General features: G+C 40.1%; 1 protein-coding gene across 1 annotated transcript in view; it reads right to left on the bottom strand.

Moving 5' to 3' along the window:
- Nucleotides 1–15,714: 15,714 nt before the first annotated feature.
- The window catches only part of ABCD3 (ATP-binding cassette, sub-family D (ALD), member 3), an 89,635-nt gene continuing 87,207 nt past the window's right edge, over nucleotides 15,715–18,142 (bottom strand). Inside the window, exon 23 of the mRNA XM_010860480.1 lies at nucleotides 15,715–17,296. Coding sequence (XP_010858782.1) covers nucleotides 17,219–17,296 — 78 coding nt within the window. The 3' untranslated portion in view covers nucleotides 15,715–17,218. The remainder of the gene's footprint in view (nucleotides 17,297–18,142) is intronic.

The raw sequence follows: 18,142 nt of genomic DNA, 5'->3' as shown, positions 1-18,142 counted from the left end.
TTCCTAGGTGGTGCTAGTGGTAAAGAACCCACCTGCCAATGCAGGAGACTTAAGCTGCCTCCTAAAACTTCTGCTCCAGAGTGACAATATGTCACTTCTGCTTATGTACCATTGGTCCAGGCTGGACATATGACAAAGCCTGACATTACCCTGTGGGAGGCACCACAGGTCACACGGCAATGGGCATGGATGTATAGTTTCCAGGGAAGGGAGGAAATTGCCTGCCATCTACCACCGACTTAATGGGAGAGAGTTCTTCCCATGGGCATTAGTTTGAGTTGCACATGATGGTTAGAGAGGAGAACAGAAGAAAAATTTTTGGATTGTTCAAAGAAAATTGGATAAAAGGACAATGTAAGATAGGAAGAGAGAGAAGTGGAGTGGGGTTTCTAGAATTAATTAAAAGCAAACTAGATTGAGGGGCATCCCAGGTGGCACAGTTGGTAAAGAATTCCCCTGCCAATGCAGGAGACACAGGAGACATGGTTTCGATCCTGAGTTGGGAAGATCCCCTGAAGTAGAAAATGGCAACCCACTCCATTATTCTTGCCTGGAAGATTCCATGGACAGAGGAGCCTGGTGAGCTACAGTCCATGGGGTTGCAAAGAGTCAGACATGACTGTGTGCACACGCATGCGCGCGCGCGCGCACACACACACACACACACACACACACACACGGTTGAGAGCCCTGTGGCCTTGCCAATGGGCTGTTAAACACAGCTGGGTCGAACTGACTTCACTACCTCTGTCTGGAATGTAGAAAGTGAGTCCTCCATTCAAATGCAAATAAAATCTAACAGATGGGTCCTGATCTCACAACTGTATTGAAAGAGGATTCTAAGAAGAGATGAAAATGAGACTCCTGGCACCCCAGTGAGCCACAGTCTTGTTTGCTTCCTGTGAGGCGGGCGGGGGTGGGTGGGGGGGGGTGGGGTGGGGTGGCGGTGGGGGAAGCTATAGTGCTGCCTAGAGAAGGTCTCAGAGGGCACCCCAACCTGCACATGGTCCCACAGAGGAGACCCTCCGCAAACACCCAGCTCACTGCCCACCTGTTCATGAATTTTAAATGCATTTTGTTCTTTTGCTCTAAAGAACTCTAAGCATTGTCAGTAAAATTCTAAACATGAAATGCTGGATATAACACCATATTCTAAGGAAGCACAGGCCAAACAAACCTTTCACGTCTTCATAAAGATGGCAGCCTGAAAGAAGGGAAAAAAAGGTAGATATTTTAGAGAAATTAAGGGAATCAGACCCGTGGTTGGTTCATTGGGCTGGTTTGGTTGGGTTGTTTGCCATAGTCAATCTGTGTCAGTGCTGAAGTGGCATTCACACCAGAGAAGGAGGGTGTGCATTTGCAGCAGAGAGAGGTTGGCATGGGGGCATGTCCCGAAAGAAGTGTGTGCTGGCTGTTATCTTGAATTCCTGCTCCCATGGGGCTAACTGGGACAAAGAGCTTAGCGCACGAGGGTAGAACAAGCTCCCAGAGAGGGCATCTGGCTACTCTCTCCCTGCCAGGAATTAGCACCGCGTTATGCAATCCCGTGGCCTCATAATCTAAGGAATGTGAGTGGTCCCACTAAAGTAAGTACTGGTAGACTGAAAGCTGGTTTGGGTAGAAATGAGATGTCTGGCTGTTCACAGGGAAGGAATTCATTATAGACCCAAACAAGGCTACAGTGCAATGACTGGGAAGCTTCAACACTGCAGATTCTAACCACGACTCGGGTTTCCACACCCGTCCCTACTGCTGAGACTAAAGAGCTACTCCGAACATCATCAACATCATAGTTAGTGCTGGGGCAGAAAAATAAACTTTTGACTGTTCTCCAGGATCTGCTGCCCTCCAGTGGGCCAAATCATACTTCGTTATTTATTCTGGCCCCTTAAAGTGTCCTGAAAAGCTAACTGCTAGTAAACTAAACCTTTGTGCTTTGAAGACAGGTTTTTACGATCTTAAATCATTAACCAAGTTTGACTTACATATAAGAGACTAATATTTGTGAAATCCAAAGATATTTTACCTTAGTTACAGCTGACAGGCAGTAACCTAAGGACTTGTCTCAAATAAACAAAGGAAAAACTTCAACCACATAGTAAATAAACTCATTTCCAAATGCAGTTTTCACCTGTTCTGATGTGGTAGCATGTGTGATTTTTCTCCAGTAGTTACCTGAGAAGCATTGTGACAGTTACAGTGTTCATACCACACGCATTCAAGGGACTCTAGTTCTTTCCCATACCCCTGCTTTTCAGCTGCAGACAGAGGTGATTCTGGCTTTGCCATTCAGCACATACCTTCCTCGTGGCTGCAGAAATTGGCACATGTGCTAACCTGGTCTAGGAAGGGTGGCTCTCGGGGCTCTTTCTGAGAATGTCAGGATGCTCTCTCTCTTGCTGAACATAATGAAAAAATGTGTTAGCCACAATTTAATCCAATGGTCCTCAAAGTGTGGTCCCATATTGCAGGTGATGGAATAAGAATGAGCATCATTTGAGAACTTATTAGCAAAGTAAATTCATAACCCTGACCTCAGACTTACTTAGAAATTTATATTTTAATAAGAAGTCTTTCAAGTGATCTAATGCTCAGTAAAGTTTCAGAACCATTGGCTTAATCTCTAATATACTGCCATGAGAGACTAGGAATAGTTTTATTTTCAAACGGGACATTTCTGAGCCCTGAGAGATGTCAGAACTCAGTCTGCTGTGAAGCCTAAATCAAAAGAAGAATACATAGAGCCTAGATAAGATCCTCCGGAGAAGGCAATGGCACCCCACTCCAGTACTCTTGCCTGGAAAATTCCATGGACAGAGGAGCCTGGTAGGCTGCAGTCCATGGGATGACTGAGAGTTGGACACGACTGAGCGACTTCACTTTCACTTTTCACTTTCATACATTGGAGAAGGAAATGGCAACCCACTCCAGGGTTCTTGCCTGGAGAATCCCAGGGACGGGAAGCCTGGTGGGCTGCCGTCTCTGGGGTCGCACAGAGTCGGACACAACTAGAGTGACTTAGCAGCAGCAGCAGCAAAGATCCTCAGTCTGCGAGGTCTATCACACATGGTCTGTTAGGACTTTTCCTGTTGTAAGGTGCCGAAACTCAGGAGAACTTAAGCAAAATTGGGAGGACTATTCTCTCTTTTTGTCAAGTGCGCTAGTTGTTCGAAAGTTCTTCAATAGTTTTTAGCTTAAATTCTGTGATTATGTGTTATTAGATACAGCACAAATAATTACCAACTGAAAGATAACAGTACCTCTGGCAGAAATGGAAATACTTTATAACAATCCAGGAGTTTTGTAACAGAAATTGCAATTCACCTTGAACGCACAAAATCCAACAAACATTTAGAACGGGGTTCTAAAAAAGCTTTAAGAAAGGTTTTTGACATAATGTAGCCTGAATTTCAAAAATCACTGGAAATCTATGCTCCATCTGCGAAGCAACACGTCTTCTTTAAGTTTATAAGGTCAGAGAACAAGAAACTTTCAGAGGGGCTGGAAGATGCTTTTCCTTTGCATAACAGCATCTGGGTGGGAAGTACCCTTTAAGACCAAGATTGTGGCGCCATCTTCGGTTCCTGAGAAAGATTGCAACTTGACTAGAATTCATGAACTGGGCTTCCCTGGTGACTAAGCTGGTAAAGTGTCTGCCTGCAGTGTGGGAGACGTGGGTTCAATCCCTAGGATGGGAAGATCCCCTGGAGAAGGGAACAGCTACCCACTCCAGTATTCCGGCCTGGAAAATTCCATGGACTGTATAGTCCATGGGGTTGCAAAGAATCGGATACAACTGAGTGACTTTCACACATACATAGTAAATAAAGCACCTATAAATGATTAAGAATGAAGGAGCATGGGGGTTGGAGTGGTCAGAATCACTGGACCAGAGAACCTTCTCCAAGGTGCTACAAGTCTACCTGTGACGGTCTCTTTAGTCTAAAGCTAGACAGCTCCACTCCAGAATCTGCTTTCAATACTTAAAAGTGTGGCCTTGGGACATCATTTGAGAGGCACAGATAGAAATTTTCGGATCCTACCCCCGTCCTACCAGAATCTGCATTTTCCAGGCACTTTGTATGCACACTGATGTCTGGGAAGCTCTGTGCTTTCCCCAATCATTTAGCTCACTCTTCTGATTTCACAAAGGCAGGGTAGGGGAAGTAAGGTGGAGAAGGGAGACAGACACTTAAGCAATGGACAGAAGTGCACAGCCCTGACAAGAAGATGCCATTTAGTAACCTTAAATATCAGCAAGTTATTAATCCATGCCAAAACTAAAAGCAGAGACATGATAATACTCAAATACTACACATTTCACTAGGATAGTATTTTGAGGACCTCTGCTTTAATTCACAAGTTTCTTAAGACCAAAAGCTTTCCTGCCTCGATTTCACAGATTCATGCGCCCTGTTTCTATCTACCCAGCCTCCAAGACTGTGGATAATAATTCCTGATCTCACTCAGGTGCCTTCCTCTCCAGTGTACTCCAGATGCCCAGTGTACTCTTCCTATCTCCTTCCTGCACTCTCACAGGTCTTTCTTCCCACCCTTAATGTTGTACAGAATAGATATTTACTTGCCATGGACCCTTTCCAGATGGTAATTTTTTCTGGCAAGAACCATGCTTATGCATTTGAATTCATTCATTTATTCTAATATTGTGTGTACTCAGTCGTGTCTGACTCTTTTGCAGCCCCATGGACTGTAGCCCACCAGGCTCCTCTGTCCATAGGATTTTCCAGGCAAGAATACTGGAGTGGGTTGCCATTTACTTTTCCAGGGGATCTTCCTGACCCAGGATCAAACCCATATCTCTTACATCTCCTGTGTTCTAATATTAAGACCTACTATTTGATAAAATATAAACAGTATAATCTCAGCTCTTGTGGAGCTTGTGTATTTGTGGGGTAAAATGACAAACAGGTAATGACAACAGAACATAAACATGATAAGGGAAGTCTAGGGCACTTTGGGGAACTCAGGTGGTGCCCTCTAACCTGGACTTGGAAGGGCTATCTAAAAATATCAGCTGAAGGACAGAGTTAACCAAGTGGATGGAGGAAAGGGAGAGGAGGAAGCATGAGAAGGGTTCCAGAAGAGGGAAGGCTTGATCACAAACAGTAACTTGAACATAGGAAAATGCCAAAAATAAATGCGTGTTTGACAAAATCTGGAGTTTTATATTGCCTTCAGCATCCCAAAGTCAAAGCCATTTGGCTAAATATCTTTGGCTAAATTAAGAGTTGGGCCAATTAATTTATGTTTAACATTTATCTTTCTAGGGGATATATGTATAACAGATTCACTTTGCTGCATAGCAAAAACTAACACAATATTGTAAAGCAACTATACTCCAATAAAAAAAAAGAATACACAGCCTCTGTCCTCTAGAACTTCATAGTCTGACATGGGAGACAGATATGATGGTAAATAATTGTCATGCAGTACACAGAAGTGATTTCTTCAACGGGGCAGGTGCAGAAGTAGCACTGATTAGGAGTTTCCTCCCCTTTAGAAGAGCATCATTACACGGTGTGGTCAATTCTTAGTTACTTGGCTGCAACAGAGCTTCCCCATTTCCCCACACAACCTCCAATTAGAAGACTATTATCTAGGTTTAAAACAACAAAGAGACCTTTATCAATTAAAAAATAAAAATATATCTTTCTTTAAAAAAGTTTTAGAAAGTACTAGCTCTATTTTTTTTAATTTAGGATGATCATTAATATTTTAAGAAGCATTTTCAAAGAACCAGAATGACCAGGTCACAGAGCTTGCTCTTTCATTCGAAGAACTAGCAAAAAGAGCTTTACCTGAGTCAGCAGAACATTCTAAAAAAGTTATATCATGGGTCTCTCTACATAATCACTGGAAATATGATACTCTAAAGAACACCTCAGAATCACGGCCCGATTTTTCATTTTGAGTTTTCTTAAATGTATTATCCTCTTTACTGCTAAAATAAGCAAACTTTTGTGGAAAAAAAATGAATATAATGACTTTTAAAAGTCTTTATGGACTTCCAAAGATGAAACATGCTTCTCTTCTCCTTCCTAAGACCCCACTACCATGATACTAAGTAATCTTAAAAGGTTATAATCTATAGGGACAAAGAAAAAAAGAGAGAGGAAATTAATGCACTCAGTTAATAATGCACTGAGGCACAGAAAAAGCTTATACGCAGAAAGGGGAGTCATACCCTATTGTGTGCAGAGGAGGAAAGGAGGAGAGGAAAATTAATTTGTCTTCACAGAGCTCTCAAGAGGCTCAGACACTCCGACTTGCCAGATATGGCAGAGGATATTCTTGAGACTATATTCAGTGACTATAAATGGAAGGACAGTGGCTATAAAAAATATTTAGGGGAAAATGATCTTAAGCTTAAGTTCAGTTATTATAGCTGAACTTCCCACCAAGTGTAACAGAACAGGATATTTTCACACATAAGGGACTTTACAGAATTTTCCTTCCATGCTTTCTTTCCCAGGATGCTGCTGTAGGACACATTCCACTAAGTAAGTGAGTAAATCCCAAACAGAGGAAGATGTGGGATGCAATGCAAGAGAGCTCAGTGTCAGGCTGACAGCTCGGTGGGCCTACAGAACCACAGTGAAGAGGGACAGAGGAGCCCAGGAAGACTATCTCTGGCAAGTAATAGAAACATTGACATGGTGCACAGCTGGGAATAATTGAAGATTGTTATCTGACAATTAAAGCAAATGGGGCAAAATTTTTTTTTTAAAGGAAGGCAATCAGAACCTAGAGGGGAAAGACAGGAAGAAAGGGACACAGTTTTCTGCAGTAAACAGTATTACAGATTCATTACAGAAAAACACTGGAAAAAAAGAAACAAATGCTGATCATTAATTTAAAATGATTTAACTGGAACTTCTGCTGTATTCTATCAATTGCAGAAGTATTCTATAAATGAGCCAGAGACAGCTCTTCAGTAATCATCTATAATGGCTCCTGTGTTGCTTATTTCTTCACAGGAAGTTAGGATGATAAGCTAAAAGCCCACCTGTGACAAAGTCAAACCCTCACACATCGACTGCTTTAAATATAGTCCCAAACCATGGTTTTAGCTGATCAGAGCCTACCTACTTTACATATCCCATGAAATTGTACTGAACATCTGCTAACCATAGGTAAGATAACCCTGTTGTCAAACCACTGTTGTCACAGAGCAATTGCTGCTGAGGGACATCACCTAGACATGTGAACCCTTCTCTTATTTCCACGACCCCCCTGGGAGTCCCCTTATCCTACTGCCTTATAGGCGGTGGTCTCACACCACCACCACTGGAACTAATTTTTTCTTAGTTCTGTCAGTTTTCACATGTTGAAGGGCTTCCTCTCATGCAATCCTGTCCAAGTGCTGCCAAATAAAGTTTATGTGTTACTGCCTCCCATGATCTTGTCTCCTTGATCAACTCCCAAGCCCCCGAGCTTACCACCAGAAGTTACAAAGGTTTACAGGCACAAGGGGAGGGAATAGAGACCTCACTTCCCGATGCAGTATGTTGATCCCACACTGCAAAGAACATGTGGGGTGGGACCATCCTTGGAAGACACTATCTGTCACAAAGGCACATTTATAAAAAGTAACAACTAGGAAATAAGACAGATACAAGAATCAGAAAATAAAATAGGATCAACAAATATCAAATGCCTAGCAATAAATCTAATGAAAATATGTAATACCTCTACACTGAAAACAACAAAACATTCAGTTCAGTTGCTCAGTCGTGTCCAACTCTTTGAGACCCCATGGACTGCAGCCTGCCAGGGTTCTCTGTCCATTACCAACTCCCAGAACTTGCCCAAACACATGTCCATCGAGTCAGTGATGCCATCCACCATTTCATCCTCTGTCGTCCCCTTCTCCTCCTGCCCTCGATCTTTCCCAGCATCAGGGTCTTTTCCAATGAGTCAGTTCTTCACATGAGGTGGCCAAAGTATTGGAGCTCAAGGTTCAGCATCAGTCCTTCCAATGAATATTCAGGACTGATTTCCTTTAGGTTTGACTGGTTGGATCTCCTTGCAGTCCAAGGGACTCTCAAGAGTCTTCTCCAACACCACAATTCAAAAGCATCAATTCTTCGGTGCTCAGCTTTCTTTATAGTCCAACTCTCACATCCATACACAACATAGAAAAAACTATTTGACTAAATGAAACTTTGTTGGCAAAGTAGTATTTCTGTTTTTTAATATGCTGTCTAGGTTAATCATAGCTTTCCTTCCAAGGAGCATCTTTTTAATTTCATGGCTTCAGTCACCATCTGCAGTGATTTGGAGCCCAAGAAAATAAGTCTGTCATTGTTTCCATTGTTTCCCCATCTATTTGCCATGAAGTGATGGGACCAGATGCCATGATCTTCATTTTTTGAATGTTGAGTTTTAAGCCAGCTTTTTCACTCTCTTCTCTCACTTTCATCAAGAGGCTCTTTAGTTCCTCTTCACTTTCTGCCATAAGGGTGGTGTCATCTGCATATCTGAGGTTATTGATATTTCTCCCAGGAATCTTGATTCCAGCTTGTGCTTATCCAGCTCGGCATTTTGCATGATGTACTCTGCATATAAGTAAAAGAAGCAGGGTGACAATATACAGCCTTGACGTACTCCTTTCCCAATTTGGAACCAGTTTGTTGTTATATGCCCAGTTCTAACTGTTGCTTTTGGACCTGCATACAGATTTCTCAGGAGGCAGGTCTGGTATTCTCATCTCTTGAAGAATTTTCCACAGTTTGTTGTGATCCACACAGTCAAAGGTTTTGGAGTACTCAATAAAGCAGAAGTAGATATTTTTCTGGAATTCTCTTGCGTTTTCTATGATCCAACGGATGTTGGCAATTTGATCTCTGGTTCCTCTGCCTTTTCTAAATCCAGCTTGAACATCTGGAAATTCTCAATTCACATACTGTTGAAGCCTAGCTTGGAGAATTTTGAGCCTTCCTTTGATAGTATGTGAGATGAATTGAAAAAGTCTTAAATAAACGAGGAATCTATCATGTTCAGGAATTTTGCAGTTGTTGGGTGCACACATTAATTAGGTCAAGGTGGTTAGCTGTGTTCAATATTTATGTGAGGTTTTGTTTTGTTATTGGTTGATGAAGCCTTTATCATTACACAACATCCTTTTTAATGTTTAGAAATGCTTGCTGCCTTAAAAGTATACTTTGGGTTCTGAGACAAGATGATGGAGTAGAAGGATTTGAGCTTACCTCCTCTCACAAAAACACCAAAATCACAATTATCTGCTGAAGAACCATTGACAAAAAAGATTGGAACCTACCAAAAAAAAGATATTTTACATCTAAAGACAAAGAAGCAGCCACAATGAGATAGTAGGAGAGATTTGTGATATAATCAAATCCCATATCTTCCAGGTGGGTGACCCACAAACTGGAAAATAATTTTATCACAGAGGTTCTCTCACAGGAGTTAGAGTTCTGAGCCCCCATCAGGCTTCCCAGGCTGGGGGTCTGACATCAGGTAGAGGAGCCCTCAGAGCATCTGGTTTTGAAGGCCAGTGGGGCTTGATCAAAGGAAGTTTACAGGACAAGGGGAAACAGAAACTCTACTCTTGGAGGGTACACACAAATCTCATGTGCACAGGACCCAGGGGGAAAGCAGTGATTTCCTAGGAGCCTGGGCCAGAAGCACCTCGTGGTCCTGGAGGGACTCTGGGAGATGTAGGGGCAGGGTGTGGCTATGGCTCATTGTGGGGACAGGGACATCAGTGGCAGAGGCACCCCCAACAGCCCTTAGGTGCCAGTGCTGGGACGCCTCAGGCAGACGACAAATAGGGTGACACAGGGCACAGGCTGCCTAGTCTTCCTGAGCCCACAGCCACCTGCAAACACACCTGTTGACACAGCTCTGCCCACTAGACAGACAGACAAGACTGAGCTCCACCCACCAGTGGGCAGGCACCAGGCCTTCCTACTAAGAAGCCTACACAAGTTTCTAGATCAGCCTCACCCACCAAGAGGCAGACACCAGAAGCAAAAGGACCTACAACCCTGCATTCCAAGCATCGGAGGTCACACACACAGAAAGTTAGACAAAATGAGACAGCAGAGGAATATGTTCCAGATGAAGGAACAAGAGAAAACCCCAGAAGAATAACTAAGTGAAGCAGAGATAAGTAATTACCTGAAAGAGAACTCAGAGTAATGAGTGTAAAGATGATCCAAGATTTTGGAGAAAGAAGATAGAAGAAATGCTTAACAAAGAGCTAGAAGATATAAAGAACAGTTGAACAATACAATAGTTGAAATGAAAAATACACAAAAAGGAATCAATAGCAGAATAAATGAGGCAGAAGCATGGATAAGTGAGCTGGAAGACAGAATGATGGAAATTACTGCTGTGGAACAGAATACAGAAAACAGAATGAAAACCAATGAGGACAGTTTAAGAGACCTGTGGGACACAATTAAATGCACCAACATTCACATAATAGAGGTTCCAAAGGAGAAGAGAGAAAGAGCCTGAAAAAAATACCCAAAGACACAGTAGCTGAAAACTTCCCTAGCGTGGGAAAGGAAACAGCCACCCAAGTCCAAGAAGCACCGAGAGCCCCACACACAATAAATCCAAAAAAGAACAAGCCAAGACACATAATAATCAACTTGACAAAAATCAAAGACAACATTAAAGAAATTAAACAACAAAAATTAAAGAAAAAACATCAAAAGCAACAGGCAAAAGCAACAAATAATATATAAGGGAATCCCCATAAGGTCATCAGCTGATTTTGCAGCAGAAACTCTGCAGGCTACCAGGAAGCAGCACAATATTTATTATAGTGACAAAAGGAGAAAACCTACAACCAAGAATACTCTACCCAGCAAGGTTCTCATTCAGATTCAACAGAGAAATTGAAAGCTTTACAAACAGGAAAAATCTAAGAGAATTCAGCACCACCAAACCAGCTTCCCAACAAATGCTACAAGAACTGTTCTAAGTAGAAAAGAAAAGACCACAGCTACAAACAAGAAAATTATGAGCGGGAAAGCTCACTAGTAAAGGCAAACATACAGTAAAAGTAGGAATCATCCACACACAAGTATGGTATCAAAACTAATAATTGCGTTCAGTTCAGTTGCTCAGTTGTGTCCGACTCTTTGTGACCCCATGAATCGCAGCACACCAAGCCTCCCTGTCCATCACCAACTCCCAGAGTTCACTCAGACTCACGTCCATCGAGTCAGTGATGCCATCCAGCCATCTCATCCTCTGTCGTCCCCTTCTCCTCCTGCCCCCAATCCCTCCCAGCATCAGGGTCTTTTCCAATGAGTCAACTCTTCGCATGAGGTGGCCAAAGTATTGGAGTTTCAGCTTTAGCATCAGTCTTTCCAATGAACACCGAGGACTGATCTCCTTTAGAATGGACTGGTTAGATCTTCTTGCAGTCCAAGGGACTCTCAAGAGTCTTCTCCAACACCACAGTTCAAAAGCATCAATTCTTTGGCACTGTGAGGAGAGTACAAATGCAGGATACTGGAAATGCCTTTGAAATTAAGACACTAGCAACTTAAAACAATCATAAACCTAAGCACCTATGGTCAATTAATCTAAAACAAAGGAGGCAGGAATGTACAGTGGAGAAAAGGTATTCTCTTCAATAAGTGGTACTGGAAAAACTGGACAACTATATGTAAAAGAATGAAATCAGAACATTCTCTAAAACCATATACAAAAATAAACTCAGAATGGATTAAAGACCAAAATGTAAGACTGGATACTATAAAATACTTAGAGGAAACATAGGCAGGACACTCTGACATAAAGTGCAGAAATATCTTTTTGGATCCACTTCTAAGAGTAAAGAAAATAAAAACAAACATAAACAAATGGGTCCTAATTCAACTTAAAAGTTTTTACAAAGCAAAGGAAACCACACACAAAATGAAAAGATAAACTATAGAATGGGAGAAAATATGTGCAAGCCATGTGACCAAAAAGGGATTAATCTCCAAAATATACAAACAGTTCATGCAGCTCAGTATTAAAACAAACAATCCAAAAAATGGGCAGAAGATCCAAACAGACTTTTTTCCAAAGAATATATACCATAATTTGAAAATATACATGCACCTCAATGTTCACTGCAGCATTATTTACAATAGCCAAGACAGGGAAGCAACCTAAATGCCCATGGACAGATGAAAGGATAAATAAAATGTGGTACATCTATACCACGGAATATTACTCAGACATAAAGAATTGAAATAACACTATTTGTTACAACACAGAGATTATCAAACTAAGTGAAGTAAGTCAGAGAAAGACAAATATATATCATTAATATGTGAAATCTAAAAAAATGATACAAATGAAATTATTTACAAAACCTAGACAGACTCACAGACATAGAAAACAAACTTATGGTTACCCAAAAGGGCAGGTTGGGGGGAGAAGAATAAATCAGGAATTTGGGATTAACATATACACACTACTATATGTAAAATAGATAATTAAGAAGGACCAGCTGGTCTAGGTTTTGTAATCAGACAATTTAGAACTCAAATTGTTGGTCTACCATTTATTTTTTCTATAAGCCCAATAATTTACTTTGTGCTATGAGTCTTAACTTACCTTTCTGGGGATCATTTTAACCATCTTATAGTATACTTGTCAAATAAACAATAAACATGAGGATCTGGCAAGTTTTAAGAGTCTACTTTGATATTTAAACATTCATCTAACAAAGGACTCATATTCAGAATATATATAAATCTCTAACATCAATAGGACAATTCATAAAAGGAGGCCCAAAGATTTAAATGGCTCCTTCAAAAAGGAGGCTATCCAAATGGAAACATGAAATGAGCTCAGTTGTTACTGGTCAGGGAAATGCAAAATGAAACCACGATGATTTACTGTTGATGGCTAAAAATACATAAATAAAAGAGAAAAAACATTCATAATACCAAGGACTGGGAAAACAGATTCTCATACACTTACAGTGGGAGTGTCAAAATGGCACTTCAGTGAACAGTCTGGTGGCGGTGTACGTATCAAAGTTGAATACATTACATTCCAAAAATGAACACGTATGTGCACCAAAAGACATGCATAAGGTTTATAGGAACTATCTGTAATAGCGCCAAAGAGAAAGCACAATGCCCATTGGTGGTAAGATTAATGAAGTGTCATCTATTCATATAATTAAATATTATACAGCAAATAAAAGTGAAGGCACTTTTGCCACATCTAAAATGTATCAGTCATTTTCATAAGGTTGACGGAAAGCAAACACACACAAAGGGTATTTAATTACATACGAAGCTCGAAAACAGGTAACCAAATTTCTAAGTCTAAATAAAATGGTTTTTACAGTCATGATTGAACGAAGACATGAAGGTGGCCTTGAAGTGGGACAATGTCCTATTTCTTGATCTGGGCGGGGATGGTAATGAGCACGAACACTTTCTAAAAATTCAATGAGCCTAAGATTTATGGGCTTTTCTGTTTACATATTATATTGCAATAAAGTGTTTACAAATTTTTTAAAATGATTTAACTATATGCGGTGGGTGTGACAGGAATACAGGCAGTAGGGAATGCCTAAAACTGATAAATTAAGAAACAGTTATGTAACCCACTATCTAAAAAATAAAAACCACCACAAAACAATTAGAAGTTAAAAATGGTTGCCCTCAGGGCATGGGGAGGCGCTGTTATTCATTAATTTCTGGTACTAGAATTTATTAAGTGACATGCTTGTTTACAGGTTAGAGCATTTCAATTCTTCACAAAGGAAAAATAACTGACGTAGGGAAAAATGTAAACCATTTCCTACAGTCAACAATGCTGAAGTCCATCTACTAGAAGAAAATTCATTCTGCTTTTAGGCAAATTATGGTTTTAAACATCAAATTTAAAAGTTAAAAAATTATATAAGGAAATGACAGATGTTATAACATCACCACAGTTTTAAGTCAAATGCTAATCATTAAGTAGGGTGGAGGTGAAGGGTGGCAGGATTTGTCATCCCAAAATACCCACTTTGCAATAAGGACTAGTTTGAGTTAAAGGCACTTAAAACAGCAGGTGCAGGAAGGTCACTCTGACTTTCCCCCCTTTCTTCCTAAAAACAGGAAGTAAAACCTCCGTAGACAAGATGTCCTTCCTACACCAGAAGGAAAATAACACTCTTACCAAGGACAGGATGTTGAGGCTGACAGAATTCTATACAAACCTTATTAAATAATGCTTACCTTCCCCTAGGCTCTCCACAGTTACTTTTCCACAGTCACCTCTCTTTGCAGCACCATCGGCTTTAGTTTTGCCACTTCTTTGGGGCTTCCCTTCCTTATAAGGGCTCCTGTAAAACTTAAATAAATGTGTCTGTTTTTCATCTGTTAATCTGTTTTATGCCAACTTAATTCTTAGGCTGGGCCTAAGAGGGTAGAGATAAAATTTTACCTCCCCTATAGAGGCAAACCCCAGGTACCTGCTATTCTGTTAGTGCACAGCATACAATGCTAGTTGTTTACATCCCTGTTTTCTCATATAAAAGTAGAAGCTCGCTACGAGAACCAAGTGATAAACTTGATATGCAGTGTTGCTCACGGATGAAAGCCCTTATCCTTAGCTTCAGTTAGTTCAGTTCAGTCACTCAGTTATGTCCAACTCCTTGCAACCCCATGGACTTCAGCACGCCAGGCCTCCCTGTCCATCACCAACTCCCGGAGTTTACCAAACTCATGTCCACTGAGTTGGTGATGCCATCCATCCTGCCTTCAATCTTTCCCAGCATCAAGGTCTTTTCAAATGAGTCAGCTCTTTGCATCAGGTGGCCAAAGTATTGGAGTTTCAGCTTCAGCATCAGTCCTTCCAATGAATATTCAGGACCAATTTCTTTTAGGATGGACTGGATGGATCTCCTTGCAGTCCAAGGGACTCTCAAGAGTCTTCTCCAACACCACAGTTCAAAAGCATCAATTCTTTGGCATTCAGCTTTCTTTATAGTCCCAATATGACTACTGGAAAAACCATAGCTTTGACTAGACGGACCTTTGTTGGCAAAGTAATGGCTCTGCTTTTTAATATGCTGTCTAGGTTGGTTGTAACTTTTCTTCCAGGGAGTAAGTGTCTTTTAATTTCATGGCTGCAGTCACCATCTGCAGTGATTTTGGAGCCTCAAAAAATAAAGTCTTTCACTGTTTCCCCATCTATTTGCAGATTAAACAGCCATTTATTTCCCACTGCAGTCTATGGATGATGCTAAAAGGAATTATGTGGAAAAGGATGTCCCATGGTCAATCACATCTTGGAAACAGTGGATTCCTTTATTGTAAGCCTTCCTAGAACTATCAAGTTAATGTACACGGTGATTCTCCAGGGAAGGGATCTTCTTTCACACCTCAAATGGTGAGGCAATTTTTAATTTACAGGGAAGAAAAAATCAAGGAGAAACATTTTTTTTTTGATCACAAGAGGCATAACGGGGCAGTTAGGAAAATACTTCTATTAGTAGGCTTAGGGTATCTTAGCAATCTGATAATTTGAAACTTCCCCCATGTCATAAAATCTTCCCTAGGACTGATACGATCTTTCAAGGTCCCCTGACTATTTGGTAGCATTTGTGAAGTACACCTAAGGTTTTTTCATGATTTTTCTAAAAAAGAAATTTATTTCAATAAAACCACATTTGACAAAACTTTTTAAAATTGAGACACTGGGTGCCAAAAAGGCCTTCTGAATTTTTATTTTTGTATTTTTCAAGTCAAGACTGTATGAACTCTGTATGAACTATCTAGGATTTATATACCAGAATAAAAAGAACGAGCAAAGATTGTATAGGATATCTGATTCTTTTTTAATCTGAACAGAAAATAAGTAAGTATACAAGTTTGCTAAACAGAAGTTGTAAAAACTGAATGTTATGTATTATGGAATCAGTACAAGTTTTACTTCGGTAGTTGGTGATTCTTAGAGTTAATTTTGCAAAAAAAACAAAACCAGTTATGCAAAAACAAGAATATAAAAAGCCCCTTTCTGAATCCCAGTTTGATAAAACTGATTTCATATCTAGCTTATTGATAATACTCAATTGCAGTTTTCCCTGTGCAAATAATACACATAGTCATTAATGGTGGTTTGGTGAGATAAAATTGATTTCTCTTAGGATATAGTTCAATATAATAACCCAAATATAAAAAAGTTATTCAAGATTCACAGAGATAAACCAGTGCCTCAGGAAACATAATTCACTCACGTGCATAATTTTATAACACACTTCTTAAACATACAATCACGGTCAAAGACAGTGATAACATTGCATACTCAGTGCTTCACATGATGTAGTGCACTCTTAAGGCTCATCTGGAGTTTAACACCGTGTAACCACCATGCATTTAATGAATGGGCTTCTAACATACACAAATCCACTCAATTCATTAGAAATTCTAAAAATATTAGAAGACTTTGAGCTTGACATGTAAGGACTTTGTGTTCTAATATCCCAATCACTGAAAAGACTAGGTGGAAACACAGTAACCCTCCCCTGTAAGCAAGACTGCACATGTACTTTCGTTGCATCATCACAAAGAACCCCAAAACAACTCAATACTGAAGACTGTGAGGGGCATATTTATTACTTAGGCAAAGAAAATTCAAATGGCTTTCTTGGAGTCCAGTGTGCCCCAAGACATATGCAAGGAATGAGGATAACTGTGGCAGCCCAAGAACTCTGCCACGGTGTCATAAATGCCATTATGCCAAGATACACATTTTGATAAAACACTGTGATTTGTTTCCCGCTATCATGGGACACAAGAAAATGAAACTCAAGACTCTTGTTAGAACAGGACAAGTGATGACCCCAGTTTTAAATAGGGTTCTTCATTGAAGGAAAAGATAGAGCCATAAAAGTCAAAGTAGCTGACTTCAAATGGTTTACATCCCAGGATGAATCAGGTTACACTGATTTAAGCCCAATTTAATTTAGGCAGGTTTTTAACCACAAGAATAAGGACATTCTTAGTACATATTAATAATTAAACCAACATATACACAATTAGCAATATCCTATATAATATTAAATGTTTCAATAACTTGTTCTTGATTATTTGGTACCTAATTTGTTGCTTTGTTTTAAAAAACAAGCTCAACTTTATTTTACAATGTACTTTGTATTTCTAATTGTATTGTGTAATTATTTCATTGAAGCTGGTACAATACAGTTCTCCGGATTCTAGGAGCCAAATTCAACTGTATCTTCTGTTATCTGTTTGAATTCATAATTGCCTCTGCCATCCATATGCAGGTAGTACTATGGGAAAGAAGGGAGAAAGAAATCAATAACTGAGAATCTTCTTTCAGTCAGGAATTTATGTAGAGGTCATCATACAAGAAAATGACTGGAAACAATCATTGTAAGCCACTAAAATTTTCAAAAGTTTATACTCAGAAATGCATACCATTTTCCAAGGAAAGACTAAATGACGAAGTTTGCTCTTTTTAAAAATAGTCACAAAATACCTCTGCTTGTAGCGGATATAGCACTTTCCATTATGAGAACTAAAACACCAGACCTCCTCATTCATTTTAAAGGAACCAAATCTGTAAGCATCCCACAGAGTAGAATGCTTCTGTCACTCCACAACTGATCTGGTCAGCAGAGGTGCAGCTGTACTATATGCAAGCCTATCAGGCAGGACAGCCTCTGAAACATTCACTTTAGCTGGTTTCCCAGATTGGTTCCGAACCTCTAACTTAAGGCTTTTTGTTCAATTGTTGACTTGGCAAAGGAGGAAAAGAGCCCATATAATTCCATCCTACAAAGATGCTTAGGATAGCAGCTACAAAGCCTTCTGTTTTATTTAGTGGTTTTTTTGTTTACTGAAAAGATCTTCTTTTTTCCAGTTTTCTATATTGTTATTTTAAGCTATTTTGGACTCAACACTGCAGTTCTTTGTGTCTCCCCCTCCATCACATGGTCACTGATTCGATGGTTACTTTGCTACTTGTCTACACCTCCAGGAGAAGAGGAAAGGGGAAAGCCAAGTCCTTGCACTGTCCTATGGTTGTAATGTTTATGAACTTCTGTGAAAACACAAAGGCTTGGGTATATTTTAAACTGCCTTGATATCCAGTTAGTCTTCCATTCAATTAACAA

Source organism: Bison bison, unplaced genomic scaffold (genome assembly GCF_000754665.1).
Source record: "Bison bison bison isolate TAMUID 2011002044 unplaced genomic scaffold, Bison_UMD1.0 scf7180017864466, whole genome shotgun sequence".
Taxonomy (NCBI): Eukaryota; Metazoa; Chordata; class Mammalia; order Artiodactyla; family Bovidae; genus Bison; species Bison bison.
This window is presented reverse-complemented; position numbering and strand designations above follow the sequence as displayed.